The following is a 21,080-nucleotide window of genomic DNA, read 5'->3' on the forward strand; positions in this document are numbered from 1 at the left end:
CTTCATGGAACCATAGATGCCAATAAAGAACATTTATTTTTAAGAGTTCAAGATATCAATTTGAGTAATGTTGTTGTGTATTCTAAACATAGCCACCCTTAGCTAAGGTATTTTCTTCTGTCTCTTTGTTTCTCTCACAGTGAACTGGATAAGATAGGAGTAGCACTGGCAGGCCATCAGAAAAAGATCCTATCTAGTATCCAGTGTCTTCAGGCACAGCATGGGACTCAAGTTCAGGTATAGCGCCTCACCTCAACGCCCTCGACTTGTTCCGCTTCCACCGAAGAGGAGATTGGGAGCGTTCTTGCCACAATGGAAGCGTCTTGCTGCAAAATGACTCCGTCTTATCTCTCTACCAGCACTGAAGTTCCTCAGCCCTACAGGAGAATGGGCGGGTACCTTCCCTTTTGTGATCAGCATCTAGAAATCTTCTAAGGCAGTAGATCACTCTGGATGTTCAAAGACTGTGGACTTTAAAAGTGGATATTTATTGATCCAAGCAAAGTAAGGACAAGAATCAACACCATGTGACATCACAGCACTGTGAACATCACGCTCCACTCCTCATTGTACAGAAGAAAGACCTTGAGAAGAAACACCGATTGTGTCTTGTAAATCTTTTTCTGCGAGTGATACCAGTACGATTTACTTCAATAAGACACTTACAGTGAACCGCGAGGATGAGGAAACCTTCAGCGAGATGTCCTTGAAGACTTGTGTATGTGGAAATAGTTTAGAAGCATTCAGCAAAGACAGCTCGCCTTTAGAAAGCAATGAAGCACTGATCTCTCTTTCACGCGTACACTCACATTTAAACGGTACGTAGAAGGGCCGCTCCTTGACCCCGAATGCCACTCCGGTCTGCTCCCGTCAAGCCCTCGGCAGCGTCTTTGGAATATGTCAATGCCACCGCGGAGAACCCAGAGTTTCGAGAGCCCACGCTTGTCACTTTTGACAAGTTCTGACATCCGATGCATAGCAACAGAGAAACGAGAGACGTTTAAGGAATGCAAAGTAATTGTGGCTCCAGAGACAGGACAGCGTGACGATGTCATGAAGAGGGCAGATGTCGTCCTTCCTTCACACTGGCAGCAGCTTTCTGACTTTTTCAAAACGTTTTTAGTGGAGCCACTCCATTTGATGTGGCTTTTCTTCTAATTTCATTGCATATTTAAAGTATTTCGCCTCATTAAATGCATTTCATCACGAACGTGAGCCGTTATGGACATCTTTGTTGGAAGGAGACAGGATATGTGTTGAGCATTTAATGAGGGAGACTTTATCCCTAAATCGTCCTGGTGTTGATGGAGCTGCACTCGGTGGACTGTTGAACCTGTATTTGTGTTGGACCCTTTTAGCGTAGCGCTCTGATGGTTACCGAGTGCTTGGTACCTTCAGATCACATTTCCATTTGATTTGATAACAAAATGGTGGAGCTTAAACATTTTAGCATACAATTTCCATGTAATTTCCTGCACCATGTTCACAATCCCGTGTAAAAAGTTGTCCGCAACAGATGCTGGTGCTCTAAAAATAAGTTCATCCTCTATTTTCTGGTTTCTCGCCCCATGTTTCTTGGCAGTGCTTTGTTTTGCACTTGGAAATGGTGTGATTGAAGAAGAAAAGATTGTATTGCAGTAGAAATCGAGACATTGTACAGTGTTGGTTATTGTATTTGTACAGTAATGACTTAGTGTTTTGAAGGTTTTTGTCAGTTGTAAATTATGGCAAGGTGATAACTCTTATTTTAACCTTCAACTCTAGCTTTGAACTGACAAGGATTGTGAGGCTGTAGAATGTAATGGATAATTTAGCTTTATGGTGTTGGGTAAAGCTAAGCATTCTCAGGTTTTTTTTTTCTCACTGATACACAATTCAAAATGGCAGCAGATCAGACAGAACCTCTTCTGTCGTCTACGGATTTACTTCCTGTTTGATGCCTTTCAGTTTCAGTGTTCATATTTATGTTTTGTCATCATAAGTCCTTCATTTACTTTTAATATTTTTACATATTGTCTTGTTTTCCAGTAAAAAAACAAACAAACAAAAAACATAAGAATAATATCTAAACATAAGACTCTTAATACATTTTTTTCTTGCATGATTCTAAGAAACTTTAGTGGAGTTTGTCAATTGGGTAAAAAAAAGTTTCATTCTTGATAAATCCCCTGAAACGCATTATTTTCTACAATCTCCACTATTGTACACCTCACTACTGGTCAGTACGATTTTTTGAAAGAAATTAATACTTATAATTTAGCAAGGTTGTGTTTAATTGATCAAAACTGCATTTTAAAGTGTTAAAACAGAAAACAGATTTTTAAATTGTATACATTTTACAATGTTACTGTTTTTACTGTAATGTTGATCACATAAATGCAGCCCTAGTTGAGTATAAGATAATTCTTTCAAAAAGATAACAAATGTTACCGACCCCAAACTTTTCAATGGTAGTTTATCTTATTTTATATTTATTAATATATCTGGTTTTAGGATGTTTATAAAATAAACAAATTTATTGGAAAACAAGACAATACTGAATTCATTTTTTTGTTTTATTTGTTTTATAAAAAAAATGTTTGCAGTGCAGTTGCAAAATATTTAGATGAAACGTTAATGATTTAATAAGCCGATCATGAGCATTCTGGTAAGTCAAATGCTAAATAATATTTATTTCATATACAGTAATGTTGGCAGACACGTTCTAAATGATGCAGAGGCAACAAAAACAGTGTTATTCTCTCATTCTGTGACCTCTCCGGGAAAGTGTTCCTTCAGCTCATTGAGTTCAATTTAATTGAAAGGATAACGAAGAACGTTTATTTCTTCCGAATATTTATTGATGCAAGTCAAGGTTATAATTGTAATAATGGGCACATCTGCTCTGTGCTTTTAGTAATTCTTAATTAGGAGCAATTCCTAATTGTCAGATTACTGAAACATATGTGCCTATTCAGATTTGTAATTTCCCATGCGGCAACAATAACAGCGAATAATTTAATGAAGCATTGCAAAAAGCCTCTTCCAACCCAAAACGATACACTTTGAATCCTGGGTTTCTTGGAATGATTTCAGAGTTCTCATTTTTCATGTTTTTAGTTTATAGCCTACTATTTACACAACACAAACATGCACACAAACTTTTGCAGTTCGATGCAGTAAACATTGTCTTGAAGCATTTTTGACATTCCTTTAGATTTTTTTTAAAATAATAAATGCAGTTGTTTGTGTTCCATTTTTTAAAGTACTGTTATTATCATGCAAACTTTGGTCTGGCAGTTTACAAGTCCACACTAACTGTTACCGAGTTATACCGAGTTACCTGCACATTGCATCAGGACCTTGGTTAGACATTTTTAGCCAAGACACATCACCGATAGTGAACACCCAACTTCTTAAACTTTGATTGCCAGGTTTGAATCTCAGCCAGGATTAGCACTGAGAATAATAAATATATGTCACTCAGCGGTCGAGACGTGCAGCGCTGTTTGAAAGATATTCATGATGTGTCTGGAAGTCGTCAATTAAACTGTAAGAGGCCACTCTCTTTTGTCCGAAAGTATCAGTATTACGAAATCGTTGGATGGTTTTTCAGTCGGCCTCTATAACTCAGCCAGTCAGGACTGTTGCTTTGTTGTACGGGTAACCGCACCGTGCATTACATAATTGAATCATATCTGGTATACTTACGCTGAGGTGTACACATGTGATGCACTTTGCCACCCACTTCTAAACTGGAGTACTTCAGCCCTGAGTGTAAAAAGCTTATCTGGCTTGTACAGGGCCAGTAATGGATACACGATCAGATAACTCGATGAAGGATCACTGAGTCATTGACTTTAGCAAACCAGCTCCTCAGTCAGTACCTGAATATGTTACCTCTAATTTTCTGTGTATCTTTTGTTTCGAATTTTCAACATTGTGATGATTTGTGTACCGGTTTGGTTATTATTTCATAAAGCTCTTGTTGAATTGTATGCATTTTGAACATTGTCCAATAAATATGTTAATATTTTTAGCCTTTTGTTCTCGTTTGTGTCTATAATGTAATTAATGTGTGTATATATATATATATATATATATATATATATATATATATATAATATGTGGAGCTTTTATAAAGATATAAATGTTTTTTTGTATTATTTAACAAAATATTGATCCAAGTTCCATTTATTTTAAAGAAATATTTCCTACTGACACAATACAGCAAAAGTTATAAATAACTGGCTTAAAACCATTTTCTCTTTGTGAAAATACTAACGTGCCCAAGACTTTTGCACAGTACTGTGTGTGTAGATAGATAGATAGATAGATAGATAGATAGATAGATAGATAGATAGATAGATAGATAGATAGATAGATAGATCTAGAAAAATCAGGAATAAAAGGAATGAAATGAAAGGTCATTTCCAAAGAAAACATTGAACATCTGTCACCAGAAAATGGTTCCTGAACCTGGACTCCCCAGAGCGATAGTGAATCAACACACAGGTAAACAGACTGTCAGACGCTTGTCTCTTCTCTTCCCTTCTACCTCTTCCAATATATGCTCGTGAGATCCATGCTAACTGAAAGCAAACACAGCAGAGGTCTTTGCTATTCCCATCATGCTCTGCTCAAACAGTGGGCCACCATCTGGAGGGGCTTCGATGAATGGCAGTGAGGGTTTCGCCTCCTTAACTTCTCCCAGTTTAAGCTCCTCCACAGCTGTTTCGTTTTGTCATTCTGTACTGCAGCCAATGATTTCCACCTTTTATTTGATTACAGCACTGTTTAATTAATGCTGCAAAATAAAACCAGCAGCTAGAGTCCATATCTCTGTTCCAAATCCTAGCATATAGTCAGCAACCTAATAACTTCCTACGGAATTGGATGTGTAGGTTGCCGCTATAAACACTGACAACAACGCTTATCTGATTCACCCAGCATGTAAACATATGTAAACAGTCCTTTTATAGCAACTTGTTAGCATTTTTTTTAATACAGCTGCTTCAAAATTCATGTTTTTGGTGTGTAGCATGCTAACATTAGCCGCTATAAATTATAAACAACTGAAAACCCAGAGGATCCAGGCTTGGAAATGCTGATTGTCTTCCTGGTTTTATGATTACATTTACATTTACATTTACATTTAGTCATTTAGCAGACGCCCTTATCCAAAGCGACTTACAAATTAGGACTAAGTTCAGCGGGTCATCATAAAGAGGCAAAAGCAACAACAACGCAGGAAGTGCTCAAAATACGAAGTTCAGGTATTATTTTATTCAGGTATTATTTTCTCAGGTATTATTCTCAGGTATTATTCAGGTATTATTTTCAGGTATGATTACAAACAGAACAGTTGCAGTGGCTAATGTTAGCATGTTGCTAAGCTAACAACAACACACTCTAGTTAGCACAAAAAATACAAAGAAATAGCACAGAAAAATACAAAGTACACATAATCAGTGAAATAGACCACTTTATGATTAGATACAGATATTTTACCTATACTTTGCTGTACTGAATTAAACAGTGATATATTGAAAGTTCACTTTTTTACTGTGCATGTTGCAGTGCATTCTGGGATTGCTTTACCCGCAAAGGATACATGTGGTGCTGACATCCAATTCAAAAAGTTTCTTGGAACAGCCTTTGCATTAGAAGTATGCCTATGATGCCTTAAAATGATGCCTAGTCAGCCTAGTTTAGAACGGTAAGTACTATTTATCATATTGTGGCCTATAAACATACTGTATATGTACTTTATTCAAATTGTGTGGATATGTACTTGGTGCATACTTTGATGTACTTTGATGCCTATAAATGTAAATTGAGCCTGAAAACGTGTGATTTTGGCTTAAACGTTTTTGTATTCAGGTATTTCAGTTGAAGTAGCAGTCATGATAAGAATATCATAACCTTTTAGGGAAAAATCTGCAAAAAGAAAGTTGTGAGTCGAAATTTAAGAGAGAGTTGCTTTGAAAATAAGATATGGTTGTCTGAACAATCACAAGCACAAGAAGAGCGTCTACATGTTAACAGCATGGACATGTACATGTTGCCATGGTTACAACAAAGACACCCAAGTCTCTCATTTTTCAATCTGTAGCAACTCCATGTATGGCAAGAACCAATCGAATAAATTCAGTGTGTGTGACTGCAAGGGAATACAAATGTGAGAATAGGCTAGGATTAGCTGAAAAAAGCAACCTGAGACTTTGTGATTTATGATAGCGTGTTTTGTATCCAGTGGTGTTCTTGTGTATGTGAGAGTTGCCTTCATCTCGCAGTGTCCATCAAGTCATGGGGATTAAAACCAATATCATTTTTCTTCGAAGCGTGAGCTAAGCAGTCCACTCTTTGTCCTCACAGGTGACACAAAAAAAAAGCTCTTCTCGACTGCTGAGTGCACACACACATTGCATAAAATTGCATCAGACTGACATATCTGGTAACGATGTGTATTTCATTTGTCTAGTCTGTAAGACAACACAATTTCCTATGTTTAATTTAGAACTGGAGTGAACAAAGTCTGTTCATAGAACACTAAACCTTCTATTTGGCTATGCTCAAAATAGCAAACTAGAACCATATCTGCAGAAGGGCTATATAGTATAGTGTGCAGAGTAGCATAATGCATTTTTTATATGCATAGAATACTATAGTATACTACAGAACACACTGCTCAGAATACTCCAATGTAATCAGCATTTGATTCAATTGCCTTAAGTTTTGATTAGATTAAATTGCCAAAGGTTTAGGCATGTTTTACCCAGATGTCAATTTAAAATGAGAATAAATGGAGCCAATCAAATAGGGTCCTCGCCCCATCGGTATTGTTATGTTTATTATTTTCTATGGGTGTATCAGCTCCTTAATTCAGTAGTGCACGTCTATTTTTCTGCTATAAAATGTACAGAGTGGGTTATACAGTGATGCTTACATATATGCATATAAAAATAAGCATACGGTATGCACAAATATAGAAGCATATGTATACACTCTAAAAAATGCTGGGTTGTTTTAACCCAATTTTGGGTCAAACATGGACAAACTCAGCCGTTGGGTTAAATTGTTTAATTACTTTTTTGACCCAACGTTTGGGTTTGTCCATATATGAACCAAAATTGGGTTAAAACAACCCAGCATTTTTTAGAGTGTATATACAGTATATATATATATATATATTTATTTATTTATTTATTTATTTTTTAATATGTGTGTGTATATTGTATATACACACACACACACACACACACACACACACACACACACAAATACAGCATATTATAGTTATATTAAGTTATTATTGATAATTTTGACCCTGGAACACAAAACCAGTCACATGTCGCATGGGTATATTTGTGGCAATAGCCAACAATAAATTGTATGGGTCAAAATGATAGATTTTTCTTTTATGCCAAAAATCAGTAGGATATTAAGTTAAAATCATGTTCCATGAAGATATTTTGTAAATTTCCTACTGTAAATATATAAAACATTTATTTTTGTGAGTGAATGCAGCACAATCGCGAACATAAATGGACAACTTTAAAGGCGATTTTCTCAATGTTTTGATTTTTTTGCACCCTCAGATTCTATATTTACAAATAGTTGTATCTCTGCCAAATATTGTCCTATCCTAACAAACCATAGCATCAATAGAAAGCTTATTTATTCAACTTTCAGGTGATGTATAAATCTCAATTTCAAAAATTGCTGCGATTATTTATCACAACTTAAAATCCAACATTGTTTCAACTTTAAAAAGTATGTGTTTATGCTTGACTTAAAATTTTAAGTTTAGTTAACTTTAGTTAAGTTGGATATTTAAGTTATCTCAACAAATTTTACCAAAAAATCGCAGCCACATTTTTTACAATGTGGTTTTGTGGTCCAGGGTCACATATTTTAATTATATCAGAATAACTGAAAATCTCAGTAATATTTAACTTTTCGTGTGTCTTTGCACGGTACATACACGTGTATGAGTTGTAATATATATAATATTAACGCCTTTTAAATATATTAGAATAACTGAAAATTTGAGTATGAAATGATTTCACTTCTTTTCATTTATTTCTAAATGTTCATGTCTCTTTTCAAGGTACCTGTATGTACACAAGTTAGAATAGTTTTATTGGTGGGTTTTTGTGAACGGTATGCTATTTCATCGTGAACATAGACCTTTTTCCTCTCTTTCTCCATCTGTCTCTATCTTGCTTTCTCTTTTCTCTCATAATGACAGCTATCTCTGGCAGCTGTGTGTGTGTGTGTGTGTGTGTGTGTGTGTGTGTGTGTGTGTGTGTGTGTGTGTGTGTGTGTGTGTGTGTGTGTGTGTGTGTGTGTGTGTGTGTGTGTGTGTGTGTGTGTGTGTGTGTGTGGATGTGGATGTGCACCTGCGGGCTGGGTGGGCTCTGACAGTGGTCTGGCTCTCTGGAGCCGCTTATAACACATCTGTGATGCCTTAGGCTACCTCTGTTTCTGCTGCCATTAAACGCAAGACTAGACCACAAATCCAGACTGTACAACTGAAGAACTTGGAGAGGTAGATGCTTCAGTGTCCTGAAAACTTAAAAAAATTACAAAGGAAGAGAAAGGAAAAAGAAAAGGAGGAATAAGAATAAATTATGTTTCATTAGATCGGTCAGAATTAGTTAATAATGAAAGCGTATCCCAGGTTAAATATTTGCTTATTGAAATGCAAGGCTGCTTAATGAATGTTGACATTAAGTCTCGACGTGGGTCTCAATTTTAAAAAAAGCATCAATCACAGTTATTCTAATATAATTAAAATGTGTGCTGGAGGGCCTGCTCTCTTCCTCAAGAGATTTGCGGTGTTAAGAAAAGAATATATTAATGTTGAGCTCAGTGACAGGACATGCCCTCACTCAATTAACCTTAAAGAAATGGAGAGACACAAGACAATGATGCTCCACTTAAAGTGCTAATGACGTCTTAACGAGAGAACTCAAGCCTACTTGATCTCTAACCTTTCAGAATTGACGCGAGTCCAGGAGGTCGGAAATATTGATCATATTTTCCCTCGTTAGAGTCTGTCTTGCTCTGCCATGTGATATTTTCTGCTCATTTTGGCATAAAGGGCTAGCTCTCATATATTTCACTCACTCTCATGTCCTTTCAAAACCATATGAATTTCTGGAAACACTTTATTTTGATGGTCCATTTTAGACATTCTACTAACTATAAGTAACTTTGCAACTAACTCTCAATATGTATTAGTAGTTTATCTGCTTAATATCTGCTAACACTTTAATTTGATACTCCCCCAACAGTAACTTTGCAACTACGTGCCAACTTATTCTACTAACTCGAACCCTAACCTAGAGTCTACTAATACTCTGAGAGTTAGTTGACATGCAGTTGCAAAGTTACTTATACTGTAGTAAGTTGAATGACTAAAGTGGACCATCGAAATAAAGTGTTACCAACTTTTTTCTCTGGAATACACTAATAACGGATTAAAGGTCATGCTAAAATAAGGCTCCAATTATTATGTTCTATTCAACTCAGAATCAGAAATATACAGCTTTGATTTATGACATCATGGTGGCCTCAGTGAATTTTATTCATTTATTTTTTCATTAATGAGAACCATTGCATTTTATTTAGCAAACAAAACCAATAAGCCAAAGTTAGAGTCCAAAAGTGATGTCCGGCCTTAGAAAATTGACATCTTCACCCTTCATTCAAATATAATAAAAAATGTGTTAATGATTCTGTAAGCGTATTGTGTATAGTTGCGCTCGGAGTCAATTGTTTTATTTGTGAAAACGTAATGAAACATGCCAAATTGTGTGGATAACATTTTTGGCCAGGCTGTCATTTTCTATGCAATGTTTTGCATAGTAAAATAAACCCTGTAGCAGTAGTTTGCCTTTTTTGCCAAATAATTTTGTCAGATCATTTTTAAATAAGTTTTCCCTCATATTTTGGTGGTTTTATCAAAATTGCAGGGTCATTGAAAACAAATATCCCCTCCGGACATCACTTTTGGCCACATTGCATGATATAAAAAAAAATTCTTCTAACGTTTTTCAGAGACAGTAAAAGACTGAAATTTCTCTCTGCACAAAGTTTGATCAAAATATTTTTTTATTTGAAAATGATATTCCCTATTAACTGTAAACCTGCCATTTAAATGCTAACATTGCCATTTCGTTTCTTTATATGACAACAAAGGTCACAAATCCTAGTTTGACATATGGATGGAGGCTGACCACCGTTTTAAGGTCTGTCCCATTTGTGCTCGTGGATAAACAGAAAACCTCACAATCAATTTCCTCGGACAGAGAGGATTAAAACTAGAACAGGTGTGCTTCTTTAGCCCTAACTGGACACACCGGCCAGCCAACGACGCAGTGTCATCCATCATCCTTTAGTCTGTATCTGCAACAGCTGGGTGATTGAGAGAGCGTCACCCTTTTAGAATCAATCTCCATTTCTGCTCCTTCTCCCACAATGCATTCCCTCCGCGACACGCAGCTATGGCAAATTGATTGACTTCTGGTAAATACGGCATTACCACAAAGTCAGAGGCAGGAATTTATCATCATTTGTGTCTCTTCCATCCGAGAATTCATTATGAGGCTTAAATAAATAAAGATAGGGCCACAATCGTCTGCTAGTGATGCACAGCGTGAGGAAGACTGCTGGAGGGCTCCTCAAGACGGATGCTGCTTAAGTTACGCATCAATAAAGATGAAGATATATATACAAAGATTGCAATGTCCATTCAATGCTTTTGTCTGCCACAGTGATGCAATGTCTTTGAATCATCTTTATTGGGTGGCAATTCATATATGTATATATTTCATTTGGTTAATATTGTCATTAAATTAAATTTGTATTGATTGGCAGCTCTAATAAAAAGAGAGCAAGCACATTTTTGTTACTACCAATCCAAGGTCCGTTGGGAAACATGTGCAATGATAAAAATGCAATATACCGTTGCACAAATTAAAACAGTGATCCTTGGAAGCCAATTCACTCCATCTTGTTTTTACACCTAAAAACTAATTTCCCTTCTTTTGGCTTTCGTTCTTCCAACACAAAGCCACATTGAATTCGGCCTGCTGCTGCTAGATTTCCCTCCACCAGAGTGAAAATATTTGTTTAATATCAGTGACAGTGAGTGTAGACAGTGGAGACAGGAGGGGGGCAGAATTAGACTGTGGCGCCTTGCGATTCAGGCTTGTGTTTCAAGCCTGATGACAGTTTAATGAAATATATGGGGTCTGATGCCACAACAGGAGCTGTTTTCACATTACAGAGGAATTAACAGATTGTGCCTCTGCATGACCACTGATCCTGAACGTGCAAATCTGACACTAGACGAAAGTTCAAAGTTAAAGACTTTGTGAAATCATTGACCCTATTTACATTAACATATGTCCTTCAGCTTGTTGTGCACAGTTCATTGGTGCATGCTATTCTAAACAATAAAGCATATTCAACATATGCTATTTTCATAACCATCCAGATGTGAAAATTAAATGCAGTGTCATGAAAATGCTGGATGGCTTCATTTCTCGTGTTTAAAAGCCTTAAAAAACTATCAGGTACTGGTAAAACATCTACTATAATATAATGAAATGTTAGCAATAGTGATGCAATTATTAGGTGAGAATACAAACAGTTTTTCACATGGTTTGATTCCTGAGAAAATATACTTGGAATGCAATACAAGTCACTGGATTAAAAAGTCTGCCAAATGTAAATTTCAATGGCTAATTTTAAATGGTTGTCAATGGACAAAAATGCTTTTTAGAACCAAATTATATAGTTTCAACTTTTATCATGGTGCGCTAACAAGGCCATACTAACCAGCTAAATTTGATCCCCTTGACCCCAAAGTCAATTCGCTGATGGATCCTGCATTGAAAACTAGCAAGAGCTGCATCTAAAATTGCATGAATATGTATTCTTTTGAAAAAGTACTTACTTCACGACCATTAAATAGAATGTTCTATATGCGAACCTCAGAATCTCGCCAAATTGCAGATCATCTTTTTGCCTTTAGTTTTATGAATTCGGTCATACTACTTTTTTCACACACTGTTTTCCTACTATATAGGTAAGTATGCATATTCGGATGCAGCCAAGCACTTTCTCAAACTCTGTTATTGGCTGGGTTTCATAACTTCCTAGGCGTCAGTACACACATTTTCAACCAGTACGATTGCTGTCACATTTGAATTTGAGTCCCACCCCCACCATGGTCTATTATTAATAAATTAATATATGCAATTATTATCTGAATATTGTCGATGGATATACATATGAAATACAATGGATAAGATTTCTCTCTGAAAAAAAAAGTCATACATGCTAAATGCATTTTGAATGCCATTTCATATTATTTTAAAAATCAGCAGGTGCAGAGCACAAGTTCACAAAAGAAGCAACAAGTTCTTGAGTTACAGTTCACTGATTTTTTTATGTATATTTTTTTTTTACATTTTCACTCAGATTTTGCCAGTAAGTTTCAAAAATAATTACAAAGAAACAGCAAGTAACATTGAATTGAGTAGAAAGACAAACAAAGTATTTTTTGCTGTATTCAGAACTTCTAAAAAATATTTTTTACAATGCTGTTGTGCTGTTTTCGAAGAAAATGCCGTGAAAGGGCCTCAGCTGGACATTGTGAGAAGGCAGAAGTAAAAAAAGGAATCAGTGATGCCTAAAACAGCTTTATTTTGCCCAGACAGGTCGCCCTGTTAGAAATCACAGATCTGTGGCCTTCATATCCACTGGACAAATTAGTTTCAGCAGGCATGAATCATCTTCATCATCTTCACTTTTCAAAGCTCGAACACTCTCTGACCATGCACGTTTACAGCGCGCGGTTAGAGAGTGTGTTTAAAAGGGCAAAAGAAGTGAACGTTTTCAAGCGAGAACTTGCCCCTTCTTCCTCTGTGGATCAAAATCTCTCTCACGGCTCCTGCAAGACGGTCTTGAGAGTGTTTGTGTGCTATCCTGCCCCAAATCCCATCTCTGCACGGCCATAAAACAGCAGGCTCCATATCTTTATAAATAGAAAACTATTCACAAGCCATAGGTGGGCACAGCCCTGTGTCGCCCATGGCTGCACTCACAGTCAATCACTGGCAGACTGGCGAGGGCGCTTTTATTATGTGCATATCTTTTTACATCCCAGGGAGCTTGTTACAGTCTGGCCCCATGTAATGGCATGCATGACAAGCCCTGCTATGACAGCTTAAAGAGGGGATATGAATTGTCCCATTTTCACATTCTCTGCCTCATGGTGCCTGAAGATTGACAGTTGACCTTATCAGCGCTCCGCAGAGGATATTTACTGTGCTGCCCTTTTAAAAGTTTGCATTTTAAACACCCTTCTCATACACCATTGAGGCATGCGTCTGCGTCTGTGTGGCTGCCTTTGCTTCGGATATGACATGGCTCGACGCTTTCATGATCTGGGGTCCGTATATGTGCAAGGCAACGATTGTGTCCAAGACGACTGGTGGCTTGCTAAAAATCACAAGCTGTTGGTATTGGCATTGAAGAATGAATCATGAGCAAATATCAAGCCTGTTTACATCTTTACCTGTCTGTCAAATTGCAGTTCTCACAGGTCGATAGAGATGTACCATGGCTTTTCAGTGCACTAGAACTGCAGTGTTCTTTTCTGTGTGAATGCACTGAGGCTGAGGAAATAAGTTTTATGTAGATGTTCATCCATAAACTAGATGCCTGATTCATTTGATTCATTTATAAACGAGATAAAGCGGTTCCTCCCGTTCATTCACATTCAATGGCTGTTATTTATTAAGCACCCATGTGTACTTTCCTACTAAACTTTGTGTGTTCAAATATGGAATTATTCCACGCAATTATGAATGAGACCCAATATTTCAGTTTTTTGACAAATTAAATGTTGCTGTTCATTTGGTTTGGTTCAGTGAACGAATAATATGACAATGCATGAACTAAAATAATTAATCAACTTCAGATTCATTAAAATATGCTGATTTGTTTGCAAACAAAAATCCTATTAATTCAAGCTTTTTTGTTTGAATGGGTTGCATCAGTGAGCATTAGCACTGATTGCTTTTTTCTTGTCAGTTTTTTCTTGCACGTCAACAACTGTCATGCTGTGAAAACTGCTGTTAAATTAAAGTTGACAAATTAAAGAACTCATTCAGTGTAATTGCGCAAACATTTTAAGGTTACTCTATCGCCCCCTTGAGTATGGAGTTTTTTTTATTTTTTTAGCAACATTCACACAAGAACTCAATGTTCTGTTTGTTGCCTTTGGTTTCTATTTCCCCGCCCACAGTGAAATATCATTGGCCCAAATTAATTCATCAAATAAGTTCTGATTGGCTGTGACTGTGATGCGCTCTGCAGCATTTCCACTCTTATAGTACTTGTTGATCGAAACTTCGAAGTTACTTAGGCATTCTAAGGCACGAGAGGAATATTTTGCCTCATTCGATATGACAGTGACCCCTTTGAGATATATTTATGGAAATCATAAACAGCACTCTCCTCTTTTAACCGCTGTAAAATGCAATATCTGTTCTTCTTAATCCACTGACCGTACTTCTGAAATGTCATTGTCTGAGCCTTCCGTATGGCAGAGGGAATTTAGTCACTGCTTTGTGATGTTATTGTCTTGGATTTGTTTGTGCCCGTATCAGGTTTATTGTACCTGTTCTGCATCTTTCAAAACAAATAAATAACATGGATGTAATAAAGTAGGGATGTTCACTTTATTGAATGAGTAAGACAGTAATCTTACATCCTGTGCAGCATGAAGTATTTGACCTGCAAAAGTGTACACACTTTACACATCCACTTTACATTGTCCCTTTGGATCAATTTAATACACCTTGCTGAAAAAATACTGGCCCCACATTTTTTAATGGCAGTATATATACAGTACAAATAATTTATGTTTTATATAATATAAAATAAAAATATATATATACAGTGGGGAGAACAAGTACATGTATTTGATACACTGTTGATTTTGCAGGTTCTCCTACTTACAAAGCATGTAGAGGTCTGTAATTTTTATCATAGGTACACTTTAACTGTGAGAGACGGAATCTAAAACAAAAATCCAGAAAATCACCTTGTATGATTTTTAAATAATTAATTAGCATTTTATTGCATGACATAAGTATTTGATCTCCTACCAACCAGTAAGAATTCCGGCTCTCACAGACCTGTTAGTTTTTCTTTAAGAAGCCCTCCTGTTCTCCACTCATTACCTGTATTAACTGCATCTGTTTGAACTCGTTACCTGTATAAAAGACACTTGTCCACACACTCAATCAAACAGACTCCAACCTCTCCACAATGGCCAAGACCAGAGAGCTGTGTAAGGACATCAGGGATAAAATTGTAGACCTGCACAAGGCTGGAATGGGCTACAGGACAATAGGCAAGCACCTTGGTGAGAAGGCAACAACCGTTGTCGCAATAATTAGAAAATGCAAGAAGTTCAAGATGAAGGTCAATCTCCCTCGGTCTGGGGCACCATGCAAGATCTCACCTCGTGGGGCATCAATGATCATGAGGAAGGTGAGGGATCAGCCAAGAACTACACGGCAGGACCTGGTCAATGACCTGAAGAGAGCTGGGACCACAGTCTCAAAGAAAAACATTAGTAACACACTACGCCGTCATGGATTAAAATCCTGCAGCGCACGCCAGGCCCGTCTGAAGTTTGACAATGACCATCTAGATGATCCAGAGGAGGAATGGGAGAAGATCATGTGGTCTGATGAGACAAAAATAGAGCTTTTTGGTCTAAACTCCACTCGCCGTGTTTGGAGGAAGAAGAAGGATGAGTACAACCCCAAGAACACCATCCCAAACGTGAAGCATGAGGGTGGAAACATCATTCTTTGGGGATGCTTTTCTGCAAAGGGGACAGGATGACTGCACCATATTGAGGGGAGGATGGATGGGGCCATGCATCGCAAGATCTTGGCCAATAACCTCCTTCCCTCAGTAAGAGCATTGAAGATGGGTCGTTGCTGGGTCTTCCAGCATGACAACGACCTGAAACACACAGCCAGAGCAACTAAGGAGTGGCTTCGTAAGAAGCATCCCAAGGTCCTGGAATGGCCTAGCCAGTCTCCAGACCTGAACCCAATAGAAAATCTTTGGAGGGAGCTGAAAGTCCGTATTGCCCAGCGACACCCCCGAAACCTGAAGGATCTGGAGAAGGTCTGTATGGAGGAGTGGGCCAAAATCCCTGCTGCAGTGTGGGCAAACCTGGTCAAGAACTATGATCTCTGTAATTGCAAACAAAGGTTTCTGTACCAAATATTAAGTTCTGCTTTTCTGATGTATCAAATACTTATGACATGCAATAAAATGCAAATTAATTACTTAAAAATCATACAATGTGATTTTCTGGATTTTTGTTTTAGATTCCATCACTCACAGTTGAAGAGTACCTATGATAAAAAAAAAAACCCTGCAAAATCGGCAGTGTATCAAATACTTGTTCTCCCTACTGTATATGTATAATATTGAGTTCTAGAACTATGATGACTGTTTGAGTGAAAAAGAGAGAGATGCATACACAAGCTGTCATCTCTTCCTGTTGTCCATCGCTCTCTTTCTCTCTAACTCACTTTTTAACGTGTTTACCAAGGCAAGGATGCTCTACTAGTGTGACGAATCAGACTTAAGCCCCTTCAGAAATCCATCACTGTAAGCTTTTAATGATTTACCTCATCCAATTTTTCCCTAGCAGACTTTCGGCAGATTAATGTCACAAGTCATTCACTGCAATGAAGCATGGTGACTATAAAGGTCAGTCGGATTTCTCTGTCCACTATACTGCAACTTCCGGACTGCCCAGCTGATTTATTTGGTATTTCCAAAATTAATGAGAAGGTCTCAGGTTTCCAAGACCCATGAGAAAACAGCACAAATATATGACACATCTGGAAATCTCATCCTTCCTCCGTCGGTGTAGCTCACAACCTGAATACTCAGTCATCATAAAAGGAAGATAATGTCAGACAGGACCTCGGGTGGTAAACCCTGGCTGAGGAATTATGACTGGCGGTGAAATGGATAAAGTCGAGTTTACTGGCGTTCCATTTGTCTTGGTAAGACACGCCGATTATTAGCTCGCATGCTAGTTTGAGCTGAATTTGTTCAAGGTGACCTATTCTTTGTAGGGCAAAGAAAATTGAGCCTAAACTTAATTTATGTAATAGGCCCGCTCCAGTGGGACTGCTGACCCGCAAACTGGGAGGAGGAAAACTGATTTCATATGATAGACACTTTTCTCTCCTCGCCCTGACGCACACATAAAAGAAAAGGCTGGAAGGGGGGGAAAATACAGAAAATAATCAACAGTCACCTTGAAGCCATGAAGTGTTAAACGCAGAGGTGGCTGCTGGTAGGGGGCAGACTGTGTAATTGTTAGGATTCCATTAGAACTACGGAAGGAGATTAACCCCTCAGGTGTAGGGAAAATTAGAAAAGGGGGAATAATAAACTGGAATCTTGACTGTGATGTGTGATGGATGAAAGCGTGCGGGTGTTTAGTGGATCGGCCCGCAGAGCTAGCCTGAAAGCAATTATCCATAAAAAAAAAGGTCCATTTGAGCTAATGTGTCTTCCAAAATGAACATTATGCCTGAGTATTAGTTAGACACCCGAGCAAGTTGGGCCTCAATTAGTTGCACAGGGTGAAATAATTGTGATTAATCATATGATAAACCCATGACCGTGCCGTTGCTAGCACTGTGCACTACCAGAGTCTGGGGTTAGTTATCACATTGAGAAGGGCTATATTTGAGCATTTATAGGTCGTTTTGAGTCAAATGCCTAATCATGCAAGTGCATGTTTTTTATATTGTCATAGGTGCATGTTGTCATGTTTTAAAAAAAATTATTTGCATAAAGTCATTCCTGTAGCTCAAATAGTAGCCTAGCATGGCATTAAAATGACATGGCAGCGGATTCAAATCCAAGGGAATGCATTAACTGAAAAACAAAAACAAACTTGAACTCAAAAATGAAAACGCTTTGGATGAAACCCAGACAGTAACATAGTGTCGGCCCAGATCCGGGCCACATCTGGTACATGTGGATTCCACACGTGCCAGAAGTGGGCCGGATCTGGCCCGACACTATGTTGCTGTCTGAGAAGAGTCTGCCAAATAAGGAAATGTAATATTTTAATGGGCCCTACTTTAATTTTACTTATACATGGATTAAAAATTTGACAACTAGCTTAGATAACTGGTGAATGTAAGCATATAAAACCAGAATATTGCTTCTGTGTGAATAATAAGTGTTCTGAAGGTGAATGTTTGTGAATGTTTTTTTTTTGTGTGTGTTTTTTTACAAGATCCATATAAATGTAGAGAACATGTTTTGTGTCTTCCATAAAATCCGCAGGAGCCGTGGTTATATGGCGGTTATTGTTCTGCGGTCGTCCACGGTTGGCAATAAATCACGTTTCAGCAGCTGCTATTCACAATTAGCGTGATCCTCAAGACATGCGTTCTCTTGTTTGGACTATAAACATGATAAAGTCTACATCAATTTTGTTACCTCAGTGATAATATAATCTCTTCATGTCAGCAGTATTGATGGGAATGCAGTTCTAAAAACAAACAGAGAACTTGAATGACAGGCTTTAATAACATTCTGCTAAATTTAACTGTTGGCAGAGTGTGTTGGAGAAGAGGAGACTTGGCTATTCTTTCTCTGTCTGCTTTAATGAGAAAGGGAGGTCTGAGAAGGTCAGTGACAGGACTCTCTCTACAGCCCATTAAACGTGATTATAAAAAACTGATGCAATTAGAGGGACGAGATGGGAGGCCTTCGTTCTGATCCAGCGCAGAGATCAGGGCTTTCACACGCAGATCTTTACTCTGCTGGGGTTTATATTAAACTTGTAAGCTAGAGATGGAATCTTAATTCGAATGGGATATTTATCACTTCTGTATCTAATGAAAATTCATGTTGGCTGCTCTATTTCAAAATGGGATTTTTTTACAATGAGTACAATGAGATAATAATAAAAATAACAATGAGTTGGTGTCCAAACTCTGACTAGTTATATAGGGTCATTCTCTCAAAAAAAGGAGAGGAAAATATTTGATTTTAATATTTTATTTAAACAAAACGCATACCACTGATCTACGGAGCCCTTAAAGGGACATGATGTTGGACAAAAATATGAGATTGGAGGAACAATTATATTTCAAAGCTTTTGCGTTCTCTCGCAAATGTTTCGCATTCCCTGGAAAAACGTTGTGTTCGCTCGCAAAATTAAACTTTACCTTTCTTAGAAATCTTTTTTTCCACCACCCTTTAGGGGCTCCGTATCAGATTAAAATCAATAAATTATCAAAAGGTTTCCGACGGAATCTTCCGACGGCATAACAGAGAAACATTTTTCATATGAACCTATTTACCATGGTAAGAAAATCACCTTGTGCCTTTTCTTACTCTGAAGTTTGACATTGAAAGTGCATTCCCACGTTCCCTTTTTATGTTTTTATGATGAGTTATGTTAACCTTGCTAACACCAACAACAAAAATTGTAAGTGTACTTTTTTAATTTATTATTTTATTATTTTGTTTAGCTTTTTTCACTCTTGTTAGACTTTGCACTAATGCCAAATCACAGAAAACTAAATTATTTAAAAATAGCAAATTCAAACACAAAAAGTAAAAAATGTGATTTTTTTTTATTAAAACCATAAAGAAATAGTTCACTTAAAAATGAAAATTCTGTCATAATTTACTCACCTTTAAGCTGTTTCAAACCTGAAAAAAATATTCTACAAAATATCTTCCTTTGTGTTCAGCAGAAGATATAAATTTGAAACAACTTGAGGGTGAGTAAATGATGACAGAATATACATTTTTAAGTGAACTATTCCTTTAATAAACATAATAAAAGGTTATGGAAAATGCATTTTATACAGTGTTTCTTGAATATTAGATTTTTATTTTTTTTTTATGACAGAAAGACAAGGCATGTGTTTGAACACATTTTTTTTCCGGCCTTGCCAATCTATCTACATGTGTCTCTGTCCAGGCCTTATCAAACTAATGTCCTGGCTCCAGATCTGATGGGTGCAGGGCTGGCAGGTTTATTCCATCGCTGTGCTTTCCATTTGGAGCTGATCCATTCTGCTTATTCAGTCCATCAGTGCACACGGAAGGTCTTAGATTATATCTTCTGTCTCAGACTGGTGTATCTGGCCTCGATAGATGAGCTACATTACTGCTGACAGACTGACACCACCTGTAGACACACACCAGACAGAGAGTCAGCAAATTGGTCATGTGTATGCAAATGCTATTTGTATACAAGATGCAATAAAACAAGAAAGCTGGTCCATTTGTATTCATATACAGTATTTCAAGTGAGTGTTTAGTGTTCAGCTAACAAACAGCCATGGAGTTGGTCTCCAGGCTATTTCAAGATGGAGAAATTCTCGGTCAGTCCTCATTTGCAGAAATCACCTTGAAATCTCACCAGGACACACTGTTGGCTGTCACTAGGGCATCAAATATTATTCCGCTGCCTTTGTCATCTCACAAACCTTTTCATCAGCCTCCCAGGCTGACTGCCGAAGAGCTGTCTGTCCCTGTCAGACCACCGGTGCACTGTCTGATAAAAGCGTTTTCAGGGAGCTGGTGGGAACCTGTGGGAGGAACCTCATCAATCTGTTGTCCTGGATTGGCTTTTTCATTAAGCTTTGTCTGTAGACAGGACATAGTATTGTCCACAATATGCTCCAGATAGGTTTAGAATTTGTGGAATTGACAGGTAATCTTAAAACCCTGACAGAAAAAAAATATATATGTTGCTCAGACATCTGTTCCCTGATAGAACATGTGCGATGTGATCGTTTTCTTTTGTGAGATATAATTTTTATATTGTTCATCTGCAGTGCATCTTAAATCGTCCAAAATATGCAACGAGTCAAGTTAAAAAATAATAAATAAATAAATAGGCCATAGTTTTAAACATTAATTAATGTTATTCAGAACTGAAAAGTATCAAATAAAAACACAGAAAGGATATAATATAAGGTAATATAATA

General features: G+C 37.3%; 2 protein-coding genes across 2 annotated transcripts in view; one reads left to right on the forward strand and one right to left on the reverse strand.

Annotated features, from left to right (window-relative positions):
* ek1 (eph-like kinase 1) overlaps positions 1–4,018 on the forward strand; it is a 63,652-nt gene extending 59,634 nt beyond the window's left edge. Inside the window, exon 17 of the mRNA XM_082184438.1 lies at positions 141–4,018. Coding sequence (XP_082040564.1) covers positions 141–243 — 103 coding nt within the window. The 3' untranslated portion in view covers positions 244–4,018. The remainder of the gene's footprint in view (positions 1–140) is intronic.
* LOC309509691 (eotaxin-like) overlaps positions 1–21,080 on the reverse strand; it is a 243,725-nt gene that overhangs the window by 150,073 nt on the left and 72,572 nt on the right. The window lies entirely within an intron of this gene.

The sequence above is a fragment of the Leuciscus leuciscus genome (assembly GCF_965113295.1).
Source record: "Leuciscus leuciscus genome assembly, chromosome: 11".
NCBI classification, from domain to species: Eukaryota; Metazoa; Chordata; class Actinopteri; order Cypriniformes; family Leuciscidae; genus Leuciscus; species Leuciscus leuciscus.